General features: G+C 43.9%; 1 protein-coding gene across 1 annotated transcript in view; it reads left to right on the forward strand.

Annotated features, from left to right (window-relative positions):
• PELI2 (pellino E3 ubiquitin protein ligase family member 2) overlaps positions 1 to 17669 on the forward strand; it is a 124472-nt gene that overhangs the window by 23080 nt on the left and 83723 nt on the right. The window contains exon 2 of the mRNA XM_065403648.1: positions 11978 to 12107. Within this exon, the coding sequence (XP_065259720.1) occupies positions 11978 to 12107 (130 nt within the window). The remainder of the gene's footprint in view (positions 1 to 11977; positions 12108 to 17669) is intronic.

A 17669-nucleotide genomic window follows, 5' to 3' on the forward strand; every position in this document is an offset into this window, starting at 1 on the left:
GAAACCCATCTCGCTGCGAGATCTGTAGATCCCTTTCACCGTGGACCTGAGAGGCTTGTCTGCTCTGCCTCTGTAAGCTCCCCATGGAGGTGACTCTTCAGCCGTGTGCACAGCGCAATCCAAGACTGGCAGACCCAGCAGTACAGTGCCCTTCACTGGCAGTGAGTGCTCCGCCTAGTATGTCCTGTGCCCTGGATGGGGCAGTACAGCCGGTGCAGGACAAGCCCAAGCATTAGAGCCGCAAACATGCGCGTGAGCATCGGAACAAGTTCCCCTTGTGGACTGCCTCCAAGCACAGCATTCCCTCCTTGAGCTGTGCCAGGTTGCACGAGAAGTCGCGTGTGGACCATGCTGCACCACTACCTAAGCTTCCCTATTCTGAGGACAAGGCAAAGAAGAGAGACACACCAGTACTGCTGCCTGACGCACCGGCTCCCCACCCAGACCAGTCTCCAGGGCACGTGCCACCCATGCAGCCAGCGTCTATGCCCGCCAGTCCTATTGGCACCGTGGACACCACCGTGCTCCTCCAGCAATCCTAGAGATTTCCCCCAGGCTCCTGAACATTTTTAACCCTTTCTTCCGACAGCCCACCTGGATTTCCCTTGCCCGCCTTCTCCGCTGCTCACATTGATGGGAACCCCCCACTCCAGCGGACAAACCACTTCTCTTGTGCGGGCCCTACCCAGCCCTAGGTCGCGGTGTTACCCGTGCACTCTAGGGCATCCCACCTTTATCCTTCCACGGGCTCAAGGCATAATCTAGTTAATTTGGCCACCCTTACCCAGTTCCTAGGGCTCAGGACCACCCTTATCCAGTTCCTAGGGCTCAGGGCATAATTTTCTGCAGGGTTGGGGGGCCTTTTACCAGTGAAAGAGCCTTACACAGTAATATCGTTAACCTCTATTAACAGTCACCAAAACAGAATACATACGCTAAGCATAGAACGCTGATCGCTCCCAGTGAGGCAGACAAACTTTTCCTGGTGGCCAGTCAGGATCAGATCCAGCTTCCTGCATGATGTGGTTGGCAGGGGGTTGAGGTCTGGCAGCTCTGATCTTGGCCTGTGCCCTGTAGCTAGGTTCCAAAGAACTTCCTTTTGGATCCCAGTTTATATAGTCAAAGTTGAGTCCTGCTTAGCTCTACCTTAACCAATCATTTTAAACTAAAATACTACAAAATAGTATTTTTCACCAATCCTAGCCCATTTCAAAACAATTCTTTAATCAATGATACCACACCACCTTAGTTGATTTAAATCTTGCAAAATTAGTTACACAACAGACAGAAACAATCCAAGAATCAGACAGAAACCATACAGATAAACAATAGAGAAGTAGGGACCATAAAGGCAAAACAATAAAGTAGTATAGATTTCACAAGCACAACTGTTGATAAGTGATTCCTTGCCAGACAAAATGCTATCAAACTAAGTTTTCTTTAAACATCTTAAGATCAGTTTCTTTATCTGGTGATCATGGGTACTATTGGGACAGGAGCACCTTCTTAACAGCCTGATATTATGCTGTTTTGATGCCGTTTAGATGGAATGTGAGGATGTGACTTTCTGCTTCTTAGCTCATGGCTGCTGCTGTCCTAATGTGGTTGCTGCTGCTGCTGCTGCTTACTAAAGAAAAAGGCCTCAGACCTTACACCATCTTCTCCACTACTGAACATTCTGTCAGATTCTGACGCCTTCTCTGAGGGGGAACCGTCCTTTTCCCCTTGTTTCCAGGAGAAGCCCGGACTCCTGCGCATGGCCAGTGCATCCACCAGGGTATGACCCAGCACCACCAGCTTGGTACCAATACCCTTGAGGCCTGCCATACCCCCGACCCTTTGGTCACACTGGGACCCTTTGCCACTGACCTTACCTGCCTTCTCAGGCCTCATACCCCTCTGCCCAGGCTCCTGCAGCGGAACTGTCGGGCTCAGAGGCAGAAGCAGAACTGGAGACTATACGGCAGGTCCCTACGGCCGCTTCCTCCTCTCCAGATAAAACCCTTATTCTCCCTGTCCTCTTGCCTCCTGATGATCACAAGTAATACCAGGATCTGCTGCAGAGAGTTTCTCTTGACCTGGGCATACCCAGGGAGGAGGTACAAGACCAACAGAGGATGATTTAGTTGGGGATTGGTCCTGCTTTGAGCAGGGGGTTGGACTAGATGACCTCCTGAGGTCCCTTCCAACCCTGATATTCTATGATTCTAGGAGGATAGCCTGTAGTCTACTACTGTTATTCTGGACAACCATCTTAAAACAGGGTTGGAGGTACAGGTCTAAAAGGAGTGTATGGTGGGGGGAGAGGGGAAGAGGGAGTGTGTATGGTATCTTTTTGGGGGCCAAGAAATGGAGCTGAATTCCCCCCTTGTGTGTCATTGCCTATGCCTCCTTGGGCACATGGCAGCCTGCACCTACATGATGCTGTGTGCCCACGTACATATGTGCTGCCTCCAACTGTGGCTCCTGTCAGTCTTCAGACCCCACAGCGTCTGGATGCATCTGAACATGCTATGTGCTGTCTAATTCCCCCGTCCCCTGGCAGGCACAGGCAGCAGCATCTGCCTCCCTGGTGTACATCTTCTGGTACAAAATCTGCTGACCAGTGACAGGGTGTTCCGTACATTCTTTCGCCACCCATTATGCCATCACCCAGGGGGTGTCAGAAGATGCTGCCATGGGTTGTGCCATCTCTTGCATCCTCACTCTCACCTCCGTGCTGATAACTACTTCCTACTCACCCACATTTGGAATACATATAGGGACCACCACTCGAAGAAGAGGAGGAGGAGGTTACTTACCTGTAACTGGAGGTTCTTCGAGATGTGTGGTTCCTATTTGTATTCCAATACCCGCCCTCCGTCCCCTCTGCTGCGGACAGCACTTCTCAGCAGTAAGAGGGTCACTGAAGGGGCGTTGACCCGCATAGCCTCATATAACCTTGCCTAGAACACAAGGCTACGTACGACGCACGTACATATATATCTCTACACGTACGTAAATATATATATCTACATGTACACACCCCTGACACCCCCCCATTTCAGCAATTTCTCTATTAGCCAATGTCCACTTCCACTATTATGTACATAGCCATTAGCATTAAAGATGAGCCACAATGGGAAAAGAGATTACACATATTTTTGCTTTTGTATGTGTTTGAGAGAGAGCAAAACTCTTCCCGGCCTTTAAGTCCTCTGCTTGTTTTTACACTACATACATTGAGTCTTTCCTGTCTTGTGAAGTTTTTAATTTGCTTTGGATTTAAGAATCTATATTTATCATCAACTGCTTTTAAAAATGTAGGCACAATGTGTGCTATACACACTATAATTGACTTTGTAGGAGAGCTTTATGAGTAACTGGGGTTGAAGTGACTTTGACATCAGAAACAGTGAAACATGGACAACCAATTGCACAAACACCTATTTACCGCAGTGTCTGGGGGAAAAATCTCACATGAATGAGGAAGAGCTGGTTGAAATTACACCTTAGTGAGATGGAGGTCATGCTTACAGATTGAGGAGAACATTGAATAGGCAGCTATGGTGTAGTCTCCACCAGTCAAGGACGTGTACCCACAAAACAAGTCAGCCTTCAGTTGAGAGTTCTGGACTCCTCCTGAGGCTGAACTGTCATAAAGCAGCATCTGTACAAAGAGGTGCTTCATTATTGTACACCTATTTCCACCCTTTCGGGTGACCTGGCCTCAATGCATGACTCCATATCCTGATTGGATTGTGAAGAATACAGCAGTGTCCCTTCTCTGCAACATGGATAACGGTGGATCACAAACATATTTCACTTGCTCTGTTGGCTTCTATTACAATCCTGCCAAGTTTAAGGTCTTGGTCTTACACAGGATGCTTAAGATCCTGCTACCTTAGTGCAGATAGTTCTATTTGCTGATAGTGAAGTTCACTTGTGCAGGGGATGTCTTCCTTATGGGCTGGTCCAAGGCTATGGAACCTACTCGTGCAGGTACTAAGAACTACTGTATAGAATCATAGGACTGGAAGGGACCTCGAGAGGTCAGCTAATTCAGTCCCCTGCACTCAGGGCAGGACTAAGTATTATTTCGTCCATCCCGGGCAGGTGTTTGCATCCGAAGCAGACTGAGCAGACATCTACAAAGTGCACTGTTTTTACCTGGCCTTGCTATATAACACATAACATAATGGCTTACATTTACAAACCAAAAATACTCCCCATAGTTTTCTCGGGGGGGGGGGAGGTAAGAGGGGGGATGGAGATTGAGGTGGGGGAACCCCACTTGAAAAATGCTCTTTACTGTGAGACCTGTTGAAAGCCCATTGGTATCAATGGAAAGACTCCCATTGATTTCAATGGCCTTTTAATCAGGACTTATGTTTGCAAAGCACTCAGGTACCATGACGACAATGAGTGTAGTAAAAAACCTCATTTGCCTAAAAACAAAGGGAAAGAGGAATCGTGGGAGGAAACTGAATAAATTCTCAAGGGGAAGATGTGACTTATAAACGAGTAAACAACACTGTGTATCTCTGAAATTCTGTGTCTACATGCATTAAGTACCTTGAATTCATATCCTACACTCACTCTCTTTAGTAGCCTATAGTCAACTGAGACACAAGGTGGGTGAAGTAATCTTTTTATTGGACCAACTTTTGTTGGTGAGATAAGCTTTTGGTCCAATAAAAGATACTACCTCACCCACCTTGTCTCTCTAATATCCTTGAGCCTACACAGCTACAACAACACTATATTGAGCTAAAAGGTGTAACTGTTATTGAAACTGCAGTGAAGCTACTAGAAGAATAGCAGCAAAAGGTGTGACTGAAAAATGTTACCTAGGGAGTACAGTGTAGTCAGCAGTACCTTCCATGACTTCTTAGGCCAATCAAGGATTTAGCTAGACCTGGAGGTTTCATAGATTCCAAGGCCAGAAGGTACCATTGTGATCATCTAGTCTGACCTCCTATATAACGTAGGCCAGGGAACTTCCCCAAAATAATTCCTTTTTATCTAGAGCATATCTTTTTTGAAAGAACATCCAATCTTGATTTAAAAATTGCCAGTGATGGAGAATCTACCACAATCCTTGGTAATTTGTTCCAGTGGCTAAATATGCCTATTTCCAGTCTGAATTTGTCTCACCACTGGATCATATAATACCCTTCTCTGCTAGACTGAAGAACTCATTATCAAGTATTTATTCCGCAGGTAGGTATGCATAGACTTCAATCAAGTCCCCCCTTAACCTTCTTTTTGTTAAGCTAAATAGATTGAACTCCTTGTCTATCCCTGTAATCTACGTTTTCTAATACTTTTATCATTCTCATGGCTCTTCTCTGAACCGTGTCTAATTTATCAACATCTTTCTTGATTGTGAACACCAGAACTGGACACAGTATGCTTGCAGTGGTTGCACCAGTGCCAGATAGAAGAAAAATAACCTCTCTGCTCCTACTTGAGATTCCCCTGTTTATGCATCCAAGGATTGCATTAGCCCTTTTGGCCACAGCTTTGCTCTGGAAACTCATGTTCTGCTGATTATCTGCCATGAAATGACCTGCAGGGTCTGCCTGTGTCTAATCTTCATTTTATACAGCTGCTCATCACCATAGTATCTAGAGCATCTTCCCCTTCTTGGCAGTAGCAAAGTCCCCAGTGGATTCATGGGGTTTCTGGCCTTTTATAAGGTAGGGTTTTTAGATTTGTTTCTTTTTGGTTGGTAGTGATTTATTGGGTAGAAGGGGGATATCAGTGAATTAATTACTTTTTGTGTTCGCTAAAGTATTACTTGTATTACTGTAGCACCCCAGAGTCTTAGTCACGGACCAGCACCCTATTGTGCTAGTGCAGTACAAACACAGAACAAAGATTGACCTTGCCCCAAAGAATTCAGTCAAGGTAACACAGGCCTGTCTCTTCTCTAGGAAGAAGGATGCTACAGTGCATATATGTACTGGACTCTCTCCTCCTTACCCATATTACAGTTGGTTGCTCTTGACAGTTCAAAGTACAGCTTGAACTTCTGAACGATCAGAAAATGCCAGCTTCACTTGCCTGTATCATCAGAATAACTACTTGAAAAGTGGAGCAAAGATTTCATTCTTTATTCTCAAGTAATCTTCAAGTTGCTGTGAAAGATTCTGGGTCTTAAAAATCCTTATGGGATTTTACTCTAAGTTCAGGGGCTACTCTGTACATCCTGGGAATTTCACAATTTTAAGGTGTCAAATTTCCTTTTAAAAATAGATTTAAGCTGTACTTTTGCTTCTAACTATAGTACGGATTCTAGTATCTAAACTGTATTGTTAAATCTATTCACCTAAATTTGGGTTATTGCTGATTTATGCACAATATGTATCTTATGACTTTAAAAACAACCTTTTTGTATTTGTGGATAATCTAAGCACTATACCCACATGTACAGACACTCTTTTCTCAACCTATGTATTATATAATTTTTTACACTTTAGCTTTAATAAAAATTTTAAATCTGTTCTCTGCTGTAATATCTCTTAAATGGATTCTTTCATTAGTGACCAATGTTGTAGATTGCAAAAAGCATGTGCAATATCATGGGATAAACTTTCCCTTTAGGATGAAAGGGAGAGCTGTGTGCTCTGTTCAGGCTTGCAAGGCAGCTGTTTGAGGTGTTAATAGAACTAGCATTTTAAAAACAATCTATGCTAGTGGCTTTTGTGCAGTCCTCTGCAGTTTGCCATAAAGCATTGAATGGTATTCCACCAAGCAGAGCTCTTAGTTGGAGGAGCATTCAAATAGCGTTCTAGAATGGATTGACTGACTGACTCACTACAGGGGCAGGATTAGTGAGATTTTTGTTGTCGTTTGTTTTCTTTTAAGATTATTTCCAAATTGTTCTATAGCAAACTTCTGCTGGTGACCCAGGCGACTTCTGAAACTGGCATTTTTAGTAGCTTTCACTGGTACTAATGGCTGAAGACAAGGCAGGATTCAAATCTATCCTCAGTTCAAGTGGGCTTTCCTGGGGTTTTAGGGTAGTATCCTTACTGACAATATACATTCATTTGGATGCCATCCTGCTAATAGAATACAGAAGTACTGAATTACCCTTCTTCCACTACTTGACAACGCTCTCAAATTAGACTAATTTGTTTTCGTACACTTAAAAAACCCCCAAAATATTCTTCTGTCGGCTACTTACCTCAAAATATCAATGAAATAAGACATGGTCAATAAATGTATGATGCAGTAAAATCTATTTCAGAGGGAGTGATAGGTAAAAAAGGCAATGCTGAAACAATGTGAGGTTAAATTTTCTGAAACAGTAAGCCTTGGCTTCCCTATCTACAAAGGTAAATATCATTCAATGTAATCCAAAATGGGGGAAAAATCCTCAGTCTTGTATAATGATGTAAAATATTCCCTTGTCGGTATTTTAAAATGTAAACTAGAAGTTCCAGTATTTATTACTATAACCACCAAATAAGGTACTTCTGTGGGAGTCTTCTATTAGTCCATTCCCAAAAAAGCAAATAGAGGTGCTCTAGTAAGAGGGCCTCCCAATCAACCAGAACTCGAAGGGCCTCTTTCAACCACACTTGTACAAAGCAATGAAGGTAACAGTCATGCTGCATAACAGATCTCAAGCAAGTCTCTAACTCTAAATGCTAATTATTGTGCCCAGACTGTATTGCACAGTAATATATGAAGTTGAAATGGAATAAGTTGTCATGTTGAAGAGGGTCACCACTGTCTTTTGCCTCTGACTTTACTTTGAAAGCTATGTCAAGTACTTCCTCACCATAGAGATTTCAGATTATTCATTGAGGTGGGGAGAAACCATACATCTGTCATGCTAGTTGTTGTGAACTACTGTAACTTCTTGGTCTATAATCTATCTATAGTCCTTTCCAAATTAAACTGGGAAAGGCATTTTGATTTAAGTTTGTGGCGTGACAGAGAGAGACTTGTACTAAGAAATGTCTCTGTACACAGTGAAGTTTGTGTCACTAGATTGATGCAAATAACGGAAAGCAAAACTGCTGCTGTTTCTCAATGGAAAACCTATCTGGGAAACTAATTGCCTGCTGGCCTATCTTTCTAAAATGCCTTTTGAGGCCCTAAATTGCATAGCATTACTACTATTACATGACTATGTAACGCTGCCATGGCACTCTGCATTTTCAAAATATTATACAAGTATTGACTATCACAATGCCCTTGTGAGGGGTAACTACAGCAGTATATTCCCTATTTCATAGAGTGGAAAGGAGATACAAGTGATACGCCCAAGTGCACACAGTCAGAGCTAGGAGCTCCAAAGACTTTCAGTTGGTTTCTAGGTACAATTCAAGGTCTCTAAAGCCTTTATGTATTTGGTCCTGTACATCTGTGGCCTTGTCTACATTTTCTCCTTCTGAAGCTTGTTGCCACTTGTGTTTACAATGGTGTGAGTGTTGACAGACAGGCTGCCAGCAAAGTTCTTATCCCATAGGGTTAGATGGTGCTGTTTAAAAAGCCAGTGGCAGGTCTTAATCAGCTTTCCCACCATTATTACCACCAAGAAACTTTTAAGCAGAAAACTAGTGTAGATGCACCCCCGAGGCCATCTTTTCTGCATGCTTTACCCTGACACTTTAGGACATCTAGGACAGTGTTTTTCAAAATTTGCGTCGCGACCCAGTACTGGGTTGCGGCATGTAAGGCACGTTAAAAGTCCCGTCGGCGGTGCTGCCCAGCTAAGGCAGACTAGTGCCTACCTGTTCTGACACCGCACTGCACCCCGGAAGCAGCCAGCAGCGGGTCCGGCTTCTAGGCAGGGGGGCCACGGTGCTCCGTGTGCTGCCCCCGTCCCGAGCACCAGCTTCACACTTCCATTGGACAGGAACCGGCCAATGGGAGCTGGGGGAGAGGGCAGTGCCTGCAGGTGAGAGCCATGCAGAGCCGCTTGTGCGGAGCCGCTTGTGCACCTCCGCCTAGGAGCCATACCTCCTGATGGCCACTTCAGGCGCAGCGCAGTGCCAAGACAGGCGGGAAGCCTGTCTCTGCACCCTGGCTACGTCGCTGACCAGGAGCCGCTGGAGGTAACCCCCTGCCCTAATCCCCTGCCCCAGTCCGAAGCCCCCTCCTGCACCCCAAACCCTTCAGTCCCAGCTCCACCCTAGAGCCTGCACCCCTGCCCTAGCCCAGAGCCCCCTCCCACACCCTGCAGCCCTCACCCCCCAAACCCCTCATCCCCAGCTCCGTTGGGTCACGGGCATCAACAGTTTTCTTCAACTGGGTCCCCAGAAGACCTGCACATGAGCAGGTGTTCTCATTAAAGGTCCTTTAACAATGGAATTTGCTTTTTCCAAGTTCCAAAGACTAGGTTTTCTGCAAATCACATCTGCTGCAGGCTTTTGGTGGAGTTGAGAGGATTTAGACTTTGTAGGTTGGCTTTTCATGGAGTTTAATAATATGTTTGTATCTTTCACATTTAAGTGTTAATGTGCCTAGAGAAATGATATACACATTATATGTAAACTGTTACTTGTGGTGAGGAGTGAGGGAGATTCCCTGACATTAAGCATTGATATAACATTCACGCACACTTAGTAACTGTATTTGATATTCTAGATTGCCAGTCCTGGAGGCAAAATAAAAGCAGCTGCACTAAAATTTGAAGCATAACATAAATATTTGTCCCTATTCCTAGTGCAACTCTCTGCCTTTTGGCGCTAAATGGAAACATTTTTTCTAGCCCTTTGGCGTCACTATAAATGTCAAAGCTTAAATAGTAGATTTTTCTACTTCTTGTACACCTCAGTATATTTATAAGACTCTACCACACATACTTTGTAAGCTGCTGTTGCATTTTGGGAAGTATAAAATAGTTCACTGTCATAAGACAACATCTTTATAGATATACCTTATATCTTGCCACTAATTTAATTTTTGTGTATTTAAAAAAAAAAAAAAAAAAAGACGATTTGAGTCTTCATGAAAACATGCCATCTGTGATCAGGAGAATCCAAGTGAATTACAAGAGCAAAAGAGGTGTGTCTGCAGCTTCATGGACGGAAAATACTAGCTAAAAATCTCCATTAAAACCTCTCAATCATTCAGAGGTAGGAGTTATTTAGCTAATGCAGAAAAGTCATGCAATATAGGAAGCTCAGACAAAATAACCTTTTCCAGCATAACCCTGTAGTGTACTTAAAATACTGAGACAGTTCTTACATGGAAACTGCAGAGTTCCATATCTTTCTCCGTTATCAAGTAGCCCTACTAGGATCTGGTACTAAACATTCAGTTTACATAGCAAAACTTTAATTTAAAAATGCAAGAGAACATAAAATGACGCTAATTATTGTTTGTGTGATCTCTTAAGGAGTTATTACTTCTACAAAGGTAGCTATTTCCTGTTTGAAACCTTGAGTAGAAAGAGTATTGTCTTGAGGCAAGCTAAAACCCGCCAGCATATTTCACAGGTATTGCTGTCTTGTGTAGATGATGACATTTTATGTGTGCGTGTATATATAAATGCTAAAAACATTTAGACTGCAAAAGTGAGCACTCAAGTTAGGAAATGCCAGAATTACGGTTGCCCGTACAACCTTTTATTTGGCCACCTTGTACAAATGCATTATGGTATAGTTTAATTACATGATGATAGTATATTTTTCTACAGGACCCTTTTCTCTTTTAATGGGCAGGAACTGATTTATGGAGAGGCATCTCTGTTAATTGCACTGAGGAAAGAGAAACCTGGGGGACATATTTATAAAGCTGATCCTAGTCTGTTCAGAGAGCTCACAGTACATTGCATTGTGCACAAGGACTGCAATAAGAATCTTCCTCACCAAAGGATTTGGGAAAGCTAGGCATTTTGAGGCTTGTGCACCCCAAAAGAATCCATTCCTTGGAGGAAGCTGTATTCTCGCTGATGTTGGATCACCTTCCTCTGGATTAACCAGTACTTTGGGGCTGCTGTCTGTAGAGAGAAAGGAAGGAGGTAGGGAATATTAATACATATTGTATTCCTGAGGAAGCCTCATTAATGATTTCATTCAAGTGTCTCATTTCACTGACGAGGTGAGGTTTTAAATGTCCAGAATAATGAATCAAACCTCATTAGACCTCTGGTAGGTTTTGAAGTGCCTAAGTGATTTAGGAGCATAAATCCCATTCTTTCAGTGGGATGTACTTCTAAGACTTAAGAACTTCTGGAAACCATTTCCCCTTCCCCCGTGGTTTCTGGAGAAGGGAAGGGAAAAACAAATGTTGCAAAAACTTCCAATACTCTTCCAATAAAATGTGCAGAAAAGTTAGAATTGCATTGAAAGTACAGAAATTTTGGGAGTCATAAGGCTAGACTGGTGTTCCAATATAGAGGTGCAGAAATGTTTCCATAGCTTGTAAAACCAGCATTCTCAAAGGGCTAGTCTACACTGGCAATGCTAAAGCGCTGCCGCGGCAGCATTTTAATGTGGCTTGTGTGGTCGTGGCAGAGCGCTGGGAGAGAGCTCTCCCAGTGCTCTTAAAAAAAAAAAACAAAAAACAAAACAAAAAACAAAAAACAAAAAAAAAAACAACACCACCTCCATGAGGGGCGTAGCTACCACTGTCTACACTGGCACTTTACATCGCTGAAACTCGCTGCGCTCAGGAGGGTGTTTTTTCACACCCCTGAGCGAGAAAGTTGCAGTGCTGTAAATTGCCAGTGTAGACAAGCCCAAAGTTGCTGCACTCAACTGTCAGCCTTTCTTAGCATGTAACAAAATCTGTTAAGATAAGTGAAAGTGTTAAGTTCAGATTCACCAACTTGTTCACACTCTTTAGAAAATTGAAAGCTGTACTCATTGGTTCTATCTAGTAAGTAAACTTTCTTGCTCCAGGGTGTGCTGCCTCCTGCTTTGTAATCTTTATGGCGCATGATCTGATAGTTTCATTTCCAACTCTGCTTCCCTTCCCTGCTGCATGCCAAAGAGTATGGAATAAATATGAACTTCTTGTTTGTTCTTAGGTACAATGGCTCCCTCCCTAATGGTGACAGAGGACGTAGGAAAAGCAGGTTTGCTCTCTATAAGCGACCTAAGGCTAATGGAGTCAAACCCAGCACTGTTCATGTGATATCAACGCCCCAAGCATCCAAGGTATGTGGCAGTTGGAGAGAGAGTCTCTGCTTCCTGATAATCTTGGCTGAAGATAAAACTTACTTTTTTGGGTGGTGTGCTTGTTTTCGTTTTTTGCCTTTCGGTTATGTTAGTATTTAGACTTGAAATGAACTAGCCTGATTAAAAGTCCTACAGTGGCTTCTCTGTCTAGTGATACTCTTAGTTGTAATTTAAACGTGAACACTAATTTTGAGCTGAGTAGTTGTTTTCACAACAGATTAATTCATATCTGACCCTGTTGCTTCCATACAAATGAAAGTGATAAATCTTCATTTTTGCTATATGAAGCACCGAATAAGAGACTGTAACTACCTGTGATGCATACAAATATTTCCCTTATTTTAGTAACCTGTAATGTAATAATTAACAGTAGGATGTAAAAAAAAAAGTTTGACTGACACCTCTTCCGAAAGAGGTGCCAATTTATTATGCAGAAATTGTTCTTTCTAGGTCTCTAATCTCTCGACTTATTAATGGCTCTGCATATGTGTGCATGTGCATCCAGTGATGTGGGATTTTTTTCTTCAAGTCCATCATAGGTTATGGGAGGGAAGCATGGGTAGCATGAGCTTCCTGGTCAAACAAAATTGACTCTCCTTGGTGGAAAGTTTTGTACTAGTTAGGAAGCCTCTTTTCTTGCACTATTTCAGACGATGGTTGAGAAATCCTAAAACATGGGCACGGTACATCCCACAGTGAACTGTCTAGTTTTTGTTCTTTGTAATGAATGGTAGACTATATAAATTTTATTCAAAGTAACAAATCTTGATGTCTAGACAAGAATCAAAGACAAAGCTGTGCTCCATGAATTTTGAACTTGGACTTGTTTAATTCAGGAAATTTCAATATTATAGACATTCAGCTGCTTATTATTCTTTGTTCAGAGGTCATCTATGGCAATCGTGTGATGGGTTTTGAATGTGTAATTTCTGTTTAAGTACGTTGGAAGAAAATATGGAAGCTTCCACAGCTTTCTTGAACAAATTGAAGCTAAATGATAAAGTCAAGCAGTGAAGAAGTATATAAGAGCATACACAAAGTACAAAAGTCTCCATCCTGAAAAGAAACTGGGTAGGTGTATTGGTGGCCATACAAGAAGCCATCTTGAAAAGATAACAGAATTAAATGGAGAGATGAAGGATGATCAGAACTCTTGCTAATCAAGGGGATGGGCTGTGGTCACACAAAATAAACTTTGTGGCAAAGGTGAAGATAGTGCAAATATAGTAGTGTGTGTTTTGTTTTGTTTTGTTTTTTGCTAGATGTAAGGAGACTATGCTGGAAAATTCCGTTATTTGGTTTAAGGGAGTTAATAAAATTCTTAACATCAAAATAATGAGGCACATAGGCACCAACTTTTCCCTGCGCCGGTGGGTGCTCGAGCCCCCCCCCCCACCTCTTCTCCGAGCCTGCCGTGTTCCCCCTCCTCCCTCCCAGCTCTTGCTGTGCGAAACAGCTGTTTTGTGGTGCAAGCGCTGGGAGCCAGGGGGAAAAGCGGAGACGCGGCGCGCTCAGGGGAGGAGGCAGAGCGGAGGTGGAGGTGAGCTGGGGTGGGGCGCTGCCAGTGGGTGCAGAGCACCCACCAATTTTTCCCCGTGGGTGCTCCAGCCCCGGAGCACCCACGCAGTCGGCGCCTATGATGAGGCGTCAGAGGGGACTTAGAAGCTATCCTGATTTAAAGATTGGAGAGGCAGAACAGGAATCAGTGTAGGATGAGGAAATGTGAAGAGAACATTGGTAGACCAAATTCCAGAGAACAGGACAAAACTTGCCAATGCACTTAATGTGTACTACAAACACACCTGAAGAGATGATTAATAGAAGTGGGGGAACTTAATGGGGACAGGTAAACCTGAATAGTGAACAGTCAGTCTTACAGGGCTGAAGTGGACTTGTCTTAAGAAAAACAATCAATGCAGAAAAGGCTTCTAGCATGTGGAAGAACATGTTGAAGATGAGCTGTCCAGTTATCTAAAATATATTCAGTATGTTTAAAAAGTCTTAAGTGTTCATATTTGGTTTAGTCAGTAGATGAACAGAATTGAGATTTAAGAAGAAAAAATTGTGAGTGCCTTTTACCTGCCTTCTTGGTTTTTAAGCCTTTAGGGTATACTTGGGTCACAACCTATGTTTCACAACTATGAGTATTAGAAAGAAAGAGAGAAATAAAAAGCTGAGATTCTGTGTCATGGTTCAGGATGGACTGTATCTTTGACCTGCCTCTCTTCTCTCTCCTCCTGCCCTATTGGAGCCCTTTTACAAGTAACACTTTGTACAGGTCCAGTACCTGCACTTCTGAGTGAAATCCCATGATTCAACCCACTTTTGAACTGGATCTCTAGGTTACAGTACCCCTGTTTACCAACTGTGACCATGCCTCCATGGGTCACAACTGACCATACCAAATTCAGGACAAGCTGCTGGGAAAAAGGGCAGAGACACCCCACAACTGGTGGTTATTCTTCCTTGAGAGATACCAAACCAGCAACAAAAGTAAACTTCTGTCTCACCACACTGGCTAACAAGAAGTCAGAAATGCAGCCTCCTTAAGTATTCCAGACATGGATTCAACACCCAGACACTAGACTTAATGATGAGTGGTTATTTAAAACAAATTTCATCAAACAAAAGGGTTCTTCTTATCCCAAAGGACCAGCCACATACCCAGGTCAATATATAACTCAGATCTTACCCAATAATCACACTACTGCCAATCCTTTAGTATCTAATATCTATCTAAAGGTTTATTTATAAAAAGAAAGGTGAGAGTTAAAATTGGCTAAAGGAATCAAATACGTACAGTAATTGCAAAGTTCTTGGTTCAGGCTTGTAGCAGTGATGGAATAAACTGCTGGCTTGTTAAGTCTCTGGTTGCTTCCAAATCATTGGAAGGTCTTCAGTCCTTTGCTTAGAGTGTTCCCATTAGTATAAGTTCATAGTCCAGAGGTTTGAACAGGAAAGAGGCAAAATGGAGATGTTTCCAGGGCCTTTTATAGCTTCTGCCAAGTGAAGGGAATCCCATTGTTCTTACTGTGAAAAATTACAGGGGACAAGTTGGTGTTTGGGGTCACATGGGCAAGTCACATGTCCATGCATGCTTCAGTTAGTCAGGCAATCACAGGAAAGTCCATTAAGTGTAGATAGGCGTCTCCCATGGTCCATTGTGAGTTAAGAGTTCCTTGATGGGCCATTTAACTAGAATAGTCCTTAGATGTGCAGGCTAAATGCCTTGTGGGTTTTACCACAGGAGCAAATATTTGAAATATAGATACATAGTTAATTTTTCATAACTTCAAATACAAAAATGATACATGTATACAAATAGCACAGTCATATTCAGCAAACCGTAATTCTTCCATAGACATCTTACATGCCACACTTTGTACAAGATTTGTTGCAATTATATAACAGTGGTAGCAAAAATAATTTACATCGTCATATTTTAATCAGATAGCGTTGCACCAACCATGTCTGCTTAGCAGGCCCAACTGGATTTGGTGATTGCCAGTGATTTTCCCCTAGGATCAGCAGGAGAATCCAGTGATGCCAAACAGCTTCTTGAAAACAAAGTATTTGTTTATCTATAGGAACATAGAAATTGGTGACAAGGGTTAAAATAACAAAGCATGCTTTAAATATTTTGGGGTTGGGGGTTGCTCAGCTTATGCCATGCACGCTCCCACAGCTGGAGATCTGACTTCCATCTGCCTTTCTGCAGACCGTTCTTGGCTGCTTTTGTAACATTTCTAAATACTCTGTTTAAGATTTCATGCCTGAAGGCGCTGTCCTAAGGTAGGAGGTGGTTGTCCGCTATGTGTACAGATGAAACAGAACCTGTACTGTCAGCTTAAGAAAGTGCTTAAATATCTACAGCCATTAAGTCTGGTTCCTGCAGATATGCAAAACCCACCTAGGACTGAGTTAACTCTTTGCAGCCCTGTGGCAGACAGCATGATCGTAATCAAATAGACAGAGGTACACATTAATTTTATGAATATTATACAGATATCTCCCATGTTCTTCACGCTCACATATCCGTGGGACATTAGGAGCTGGGGCTTTAAGAAAAATACCAAATCTTGCAAAACTTGCTAATTCTTGCAACTTTTATGGCAACACTGTTCTTGTGAGATTGGGCTGAATTTAAGAAATGGATGCAGTCATCTAACCTGGTAGCTCTCAACCTTCAGGGTGGCCTTCCATTCAGCAGGGAAGCAAAATCTCCCTGAGGAGGGATGCAGCAGTTCCAGCTGCATGTGATCACTGCTGTCACCCAGCCAGCAACACAAGTGGTGAAAAAAACAAAGGGTGTCCTTGTTCTCAGACCCATTCCTTTCCCTTTCCCACTTGCTGATTGGTCTTCATGAGACTAACGGACAGGGTGGGTGTAGAAATTGAGGATCCAGCAGGGGCAACTCTTGCTGCCTCATAAAGCTGAGATGAGCGTTTTTTAAAGATCCATTTTTTTCCCCTCAGTATGCTTTAAAATTCACAAGCATACCCAGATTTGTCTTGAAACTTGTTGTGGATTCTCATGGCCTGTAGTAGGGTTAATGGTGCAAATTTACGGACAAGGTTCTTATGTGAATATGTGCAGAGATGGAGGGTGTGACGTTCCCCTGGTGTTACCTGGACCAGTGATCTGCTTGGTCACTCGAATCCTCGACTCTGGGAGCTAGCTTTACTGTGCTGTGAGAACCCCCACTCCGGGGCTGTTCATGCACAGCCTCTAGCACAGGGGTGGGCAAACTTTTTGGCCCAAGGGCCACATCTGAGTATGGAAATTGTATGGCGGGCCATGAATGCTCACGAAATTGGGGGTTGGGGTGTGGGAGGAGGTGAGGGCTCTGGGGTGGGGCCAGAAATGAGGAGTTCAGGGTACAGGAGGGGGCTCCGGGCAGGGTCCGAGGAGTTCAGAGGGCGGGAGGGGAATCAGGGCTGGGGTAGGGGGTTGGGGCGCGGGAGGGGGTCGGGGTGCAGGCTCCGGGTAGCACTTGCCTCAAGCAGCAACATGTTCCCCCCTACAGCTCCTACGCAGTGACATGGCCAGCAGCTCTGTGCGCTGCTCTGTCCGCAGGCACCGCCCCTGCAGCTCCCATTGGTCGCGGTTCTGGCCTGTGGGAGCTGCGGAGGTGGTGCCTGGGGCGGGGGCAGCGTGCGGAGCCCCCTGGCTGCCCCTACATGTAGGAGCCGGAGGGGGGACATGCCGCTGCTTCCAGGAGCTGCGCAGAGCCACAGCACGCATGGAGCGGGACAAGCCCCCGACCCTGCTTCCCGGCGGGAGCGCCGGAGCGGGGCAAGCCCTGGACCCTGCTCCCCAACAGGAGCTCGAGGGCCAGATTAAAATGTCTGAAGGGCCGGATGCGGCCCCCAGGCCGTAGTTTGCCCACCCCTGCTCTAGCATGTAAACTGCTCCCAGCTACGTGAGTGAGCACTTTTGGCCAGCCGCTGCTTGGATTATGCAACTGAACGACACTACCCAATATCTCTGGTCCCAGACACAACCCTAGGAACCTCTCCGTCTTGCAGTGTCCAGTTATG

This window comes from Emys orbicularis, chromosome 4 (genome assembly GCF_028017835.1).
Source record: "Emys orbicularis isolate rEmyOrb1 chromosome 4, rEmyOrb1.hap1, whole genome shotgun sequence".
Lineage (NCBI taxonomy): Eukaryota > Metazoa > Chordata > Testudines > Emydidae > Emys > Emys orbicularis.